We start from the raw sequence: 6,070 nt of genomic DNA, 5'->3' as shown, positions 1-6,070 counted from the left end.
GGCCAAAGGGAAACCCACTCAGGCCTTGCTTCCTTAGCAAGAAACAAGCAGAAGTGTGCATGATGTTTTCCACCTTGCAGTCGTGCTTCAGGGTTCATCAACAGTTCAGATCAGGACGTCTCGACCCCGGACTTTCGTCGTAACACTATTGCAGCGCAAATGACTCTCTTGGGTTTGGCGGGTGGGGAGGATGATGGTGTCTTGATCGGGTGTGCAGGCACGTTTTGTTTTGTTTTTTAAAACCATGATGTACTCCAGGCATCCCCAAACTCGGCCCTCCAGCTATTTTGGGACTACAACTCCCATAATCCCAAGGTAACAGGACCAGTGGTAAGAGATGATGGGAATTGTAGTCCCAAAACAGCTGGAGGGCCGAGTTCGATCCCCACCCCCAGAAAACCATTCCAACCCACTCGTTTATAGAGAATGGTTAGGAGGACTAGAGTTCAACCAACAAGTTGTGACTCAGACAACAAAAGTCTGCCTAGAGTCCTAGACTTTTGCCACGCGCGGTCCGGAGGCTCCCTGCCCTCCTTCCCTGCGTGGAAACGGGGAGGATCCTGCCTGCCTGCCGAAACCCTGCACGACACGCAGCCACTAAAAAAAAAAACCCCCTAAACTCCCCCCCCCTCCCACAACGCGCCGCTCTTCGTGAAGCCGGAGCGGAGGAGGAGAAGAAACCCTCTCCAAACTCCCGAGCGCGACAACCTCCCCTCTCCGCCGTTGGAGCGAATTGCCTTTGCGCCTGCGCACACTCCCCGCAGCAACCTCCGTCGGGCCTTGGCGGCGGGCTCCCTGGAAGAAAAAAAAAAGGGGGTGGCGCTAATTTGCGGACGTGGCGCCGGCGCCGCTCCGCTGCCTCGGCCGGGGCCTGGCCTGTCAGCGCGGAAATAAGGCGAAGCGGCTCCTCGGAGGCGGCCATTGCCAAGACCGGGTCGGAAGGGACAGGTGCCGCTGCCACTGTGAGGGGCGGCGAGAAGAGTCTGTCACCATCTGGCCGGCTGCTGAGGCGGGAGGCTGGCATGTCTCTTTCGCGGGCTGCCTCCCTCCACAAAGAGGAGCCCCTTCCTGAGGGAGGCAGGTAGGGTGGAAGGCGGGCCGCTGCGGGGCCCAGAGCGGCCGTCTCAGGGGACGGGGCCCGCTCTGTCTGCTTCTCTTTTTGCCTCGGACGGTTAGGAGCGTTTGTTGATCCCGAGAGGGGGGGGGGTGTCGGCGGAAGCCCAGCCCGGCCGGTGAAAGAGCTTTGGGTGGGGTGGGCGGCGCAGTTAGGGCCTCCTTCGTATGCTGCTTTTCGGTTGGCCCCCGGGGCCCGGACTAGACAGGGCTACCCTGGCCTGGCCCAGCAGACTCCTCTGATGCCCTTCATCATGTGATGCTCTGGTTGGGGGTGAGTGGGTGGGGGCTCCTTAGGCAGCCTCGCTTCGCTCACTTCTGAGGGTCTTCTGGGGGGGGGGGAAGGCGCTTTTGATGACAACACGTGTTGTTATTTTTTCCCTTCGGAATGGGAAGCGAACCAGGCCTCCTGGGTTTTAAGGGTCCTCCTGCTCATCTTGCCAAGGGGTGGTCCAAAGTCCTGCCCTCCTGAGTGCTCCGCTTCTAGGTTTTGTCAGCTTTCCTTTCTGGGCTCAGCTGCCTGGGTGTTTAGGATGTGTAGCTTCCGACTATCATTCAGCAGGTGCCACTTTCCCTCCACCTTGTGACTTTACTGCCATAGTTACTGTAGAAAAGACGCAGAAGGCTGTCAGAAGCAAACTTGGCTGCCATAGGTGGTATTCGCTTTATTGGTGGGAAATGTGATGTAGGGATCCCTATAAAGATAATGGCCAGATAATGTTGATGGGGGTTAGTTAGGAGCTGAGAAGGTGTGTTTCTGCAGTGGGCAGGTGGTTTTTGTATACACTGTAAATCAGAAATAGGATCGCTTCCTACTGAAATACTTTGCTTCTCATATAGATTACTAGATAGTTTTCTTAATTCATGCAGGTTCAGCAATAGTCTTCATTCTCTGTTCTTCGCTCTCCATCCCTGCAAGCACTGTTGTCTCTCTAGTGTCCATTTCTATTTGTTTTGTTTTCAATTATTAACCTGGAGAATCTGTGCATGCCAAATAGTTTGGTGTTGTTTTTTTAAAGGAATATGTGTGGGTTGGCAGCAGGGAGGTGAAATTGTTCTCTTATTGCTCATAGGTGTTCTATATAAATTAGTACTTAAGCTGGGATGCTCTGTTTGACTAGTTGTCCTATTTTTCTTTTTCTTCTGTTAGACACCTTTTGACAGAATGACAGCAAAAAAACAGAATTTCAGTTTCCAGCTTCCTGCTGTAGTGCAGCCTACAGTGGACAATCATTTGTATACATTTGGGAATGGTATCAGTTCTGACAGTGATGTGCTGGAAGATGAAACAGAGCTGTATGAACTGCGACCCAGGGGAAGGGAGAAAGTCCGAAGAAGTACATCAAGAGAAAGGATTGATGATATCGTATTTATAACCAAGGATATAAAGGAAGGAGACACACTAAATGCAATAGCTCTTCAGTATTGTTGTTCAGTAAGTCTGTATGCAACTTTTTCCAGTGGAATTTTGTGACATGTGTACACAGAAAGCTTTTAAATTCTTATACAAAAATATTAACTTACTTGCAATAGAAAAAACTTGTTTGACACAATCCAGGATGCATTGTACAGCTTGATTTGATAGATTTGTGCCATGCTGAAGTATCCAGTGAAGCAACTACAAGAGTCTTGCATAGGTTTTGGAATTGTATTTAACTTTTACTCAGAGTAGACCCATTAAAATGAATGGCCATTACTAGCTTAGGTATATTAATTTTAAACTAAGACTTGGAGGAATGTAACCCTTGATGGTTTTTGCCTCACTGAATAGGAGTATATTATGGTGCTGCCACAGAAGGTTCCAGAACTTGGTTGGTGATAGCAGGTTGAAAGTTTCTGCTCTTATGTGCAGTGAAGTGATAGCTTGGTGCATGCATGTTCAAATGAATCTTCATTTGGATCTACAACAACCAAATGGTTGCAGACCTAAATAAACTGGTATGTGTGAGTCGGCACACAATAATTATGTTTCCAAAATGATTTTTAGATGTTTAGTTCTCATGAATTCTAGTCCACTAGACCCAAATTACGTGTTAGAACAGCCCCTCAGATTACAACTACATTCATTCTTTTAAGTGTAAAAACATATTTTCCGGTGGGGGTAAATGGGGAAAGAAAAGCAGCAAGTCCTACTGTTTTAAATGCAAGTTGCATATAAAATCTTGGGGGTAAGAGAAGCAGTGGGTAGGAGCAGGGAAAGGTTTGAACACAGGTCCTTGCTTTGTCTGAACTCTGTTATCCCCAGAAAAAGCTTGGAGGTAAATTCCCTTTGACCTTGTTGCCTGGTAAATGGATTTAGGATTGAAGCCTTAAAGGCTATTGGGCTACAGTTAGCAGCTACTGGTATTTACATACAGTGCATAGTTTGGAACTTATTAGTTAAGATATTGCACTAACACAAATTAATGTTCAAATACTTTTTTAAAAGGCAGAGCCCTCTGGCTGTTTCATATGTAAGCAACCTAAGACACAAAGTTTCTTAAAATATTTTATTCCCTTATTTTATTTTTTTTAAGAGACGTACATTCCTGAAAACCTCCCCCCTTTTTTAGAATAGGGTAAGTTGCAAGAAGGGCAACACAATTGCCTGTTTCAGAGAAATGTGGTCCCATATCTTTAATCAAGGGACTAACATTGGTTATAGTAGCTGAAATTTCTATAGTATCCCATCAGCTGCTACTTTTATATGTTCCTAAGAAGTTCTGAACAACCCCTTATACCAAATGAAAGCTCTTTGTTTTTTAATTGAAAGGCATTTTCAAAAGACAGTTTGTAATATGTTGTGGCAGATGGGGAGTACATGTTGTTTAAAGAAAAGGATCTTGAATGCAGCTAACTTAGGTTTTCCAGATCCCAGCATCTTGCCAGTTGTTGGGGAGTCAAAGCACTTTGTATGAGTGGTAATTGGTTTAGATGAATAGAATAGTAGAAACAGTGCTTTACAGCTAGTTATTTAATCAGTTTCATAGAACAAAAATGCTGGTTGTAAAAAAAATGGATTCTGAAAATCAGAATAACTAAGAGAACTAAATTAATTTTTTCTTAGGCCACAATAGTTGTAACAGGCTTTGGGTAAAGTGCTTACTAGGTACACATGTGACACAAGGATCACCTTTAGGAACTTTTACTTTATATGTGTAGTGTTAGCGGTCCAACAACAAGTGCATTTAAATAAGACTGGGTGTATTTGGAACATCTGTGATTTACACAATATCTGGTTTTGCCCTTGAAACATTGGATTACATGTTATGACTGCACATATAGAAAAGGAATAGTCCTCCCTATCAGGAGCTTTTTGAAGCACTGACTCACTCCTTGACTTTCCCTGCCCTTCAGAAAGGAGAAAGAACCCCAGAATAGCTCTTTGCCTGGAGAAAGGAGTCATGGTTCGCCCTAGGTAACCCAAACTCCTGCTGCTAACTAGGCTATCATTTTCTTTTTCAGTTGAGTAGTTGACTCTTTAATAACAAATTTCCTCTGCTTCTCTCCTGATTAAACAGTTTAAGCAGAAGAACCATAACAAACAATAAAACAATATAGTTGGAGGTAAGAAGCCCATTCTAAGTCATTTGATTCACAGGGGCTCTTCTTACCATCCTGGGCAGATAGGAAAGGCAAAGTGAGCCAGTGCTTCCAGCCCCCCTCTTTCTTTCTTTCTTTTTCTTTGACCTGTTGGGATTAGATCCCCATAGCCTTTCCTACCCACAATCATAACTGGCTGTTTCAATTGCAATAACATGTAGCCAGGCTTTATGTGCCAATTTATTTTTTAAAAGAAGTTCAACAGTTAGGACTTGGAAAATGAATGCTGGTCACTCAAGAGTTGCCTTTGCAAAAATGCTAATTCTTTCCTTTGTTAACTATTGTGTTTCAGGTAGCAGATATCAAAAGGGTGAACAATCTTATTACAGATCAGGACTTCTTTGCACTGCGAACTATTAAAATTCCAGTGAAGAAGTTCAGTGTATTGACTGAGACACACAGCTTTCCAAAAAGCAGGCAAGCTTCAAGATCTGCCTCTACTTTGTACTCTACAGAATCTCCAGATGCATCACAAGCTGCTGAGCCATTCTCCACAGAGACTGTTGGTAACTTTTTGAAAGAAGTAGACCGTGATATAGAACAAATAGTGAAGTGTAATGCTACAAAGAGAGAGAATCTTAATGAAGTTGTTTCTGCCTTATCAACCCAACAGTTAAACTTTGAACCGGACGGTAAACCCATCAAGCGGAAAGATCCTCATTATGGAGCAGACTGGGGAATAAGATGGTCAACAGCTGTAGTGATAATGGTAGTGGTGGTAATAATAACTCCTGTTTTTTATCTTTTATACTATGAGGTTTTAGCTAAAGTGGATGTCAGCCACCATTCTACAGCAGAATATACTTCAGTTACAGCACCATCTCAGCCCAAACCACTAGAAAATGGAATAAATCACCCTATTTCATGATAACTGAAATTTTTGCTTTACATGCTAAAGTCTTGGGCAATCATTCAATGTGTTCTGCAAAGAGAAAAGAACAACGGGTCCTGTGTGGAGTTGGAAAGTAGCTATCTTTGTGGTGGCATTTAATAAAAACTCTTGTAGAGGGTATGGAATACGTCACCTTTCAATGGAAAAGTTGTTGCCAAGTTAAGTGTGAGATTATTGATTGAATATCAATTGTTTGGATCTGCCAAAATATGTGGATCTAAGCTGGCAAACTCCCACTAAGTGAAAGTACCTTCATTGAAGCTAGCAAACAATGAAGTGGTTTTCTTTAGTCTGGAAGCAAGCTAGCTTCCTGCATTATAAAAGATAAACCACTCTCTTCTAGCATGGAATATAATAGAAATCATGAAGGTAGGGGTTAAGAACAGTTTAACTTAGCAGATATGCAGAACAAGTGCAATGCTCTGTTGTTGATCTAACATACACTACATGGACTATGATATTTACAGTACTTTTTCATGAGAA

General features: G+C 43.9%; 1 protein-coding gene across 1 annotated transcript; it reads left to right on the top strand.

Annotated features, from left to right (window-relative positions):
- Positions 1 to 791: 791 nt before the first annotated feature.
- LYSMD3 (LysM domain containing 3) lies at positions 792 to 5,712 on the top strand. Its single transcript, XM_033163866.1, has 3 exons — positions 792 to 1,081; positions 2,264 to 2,548; positions 4,988 to 5,712. The coding sequence occupies exons 2-3, from the start codon at positions 2,279 to 2,281 to the stop codon at positions 5,561 to 5,563; spliced, it is 846 nt and encodes a 281-aa protein (XP_033019757.1). The 5' UTR covers positions 792 to 1,081; positions 2,264 to 2,278; the 3' UTR covers positions 5,564 to 5,712.
- Positions 5,713 to 6,070: the final 358 nt, after the last annotated feature.

Source organism: Lacerta agilis, chromosome 11, assembly GCF_009819535.1.
Source record: "Lacerta agilis isolate rLacAgi1 chromosome 11, rLacAgi1.pri, whole genome shotgun sequence".
NCBI classification, from domain to species: Eukaryota; Metazoa; Chordata; class Lepidosauria; order Squamata; family Lacertidae; genus Lacerta; species Lacerta agilis.
Note: the sequence above shows the minus strand (reverse complement) of the source record. Positions and strands in the feature narration are given on the sequence as shown.

Coding starts and splice junctions, on each gene's coding strand:
- LYSMD3 (XM_033163866.1), top strand. CDS start 2,279: ATGACAGCAAAAAAACAGAATTTCAGTTTCCAGCTTCCTGCTGTAGTG. Junction 2,549..4,987: donor CTCTTCAGTATTGTTGTTCA/GTAAGTCTGTAT, acceptor ATTGTGTTTCAG/GTAGCAGATATCAAAAGGGT.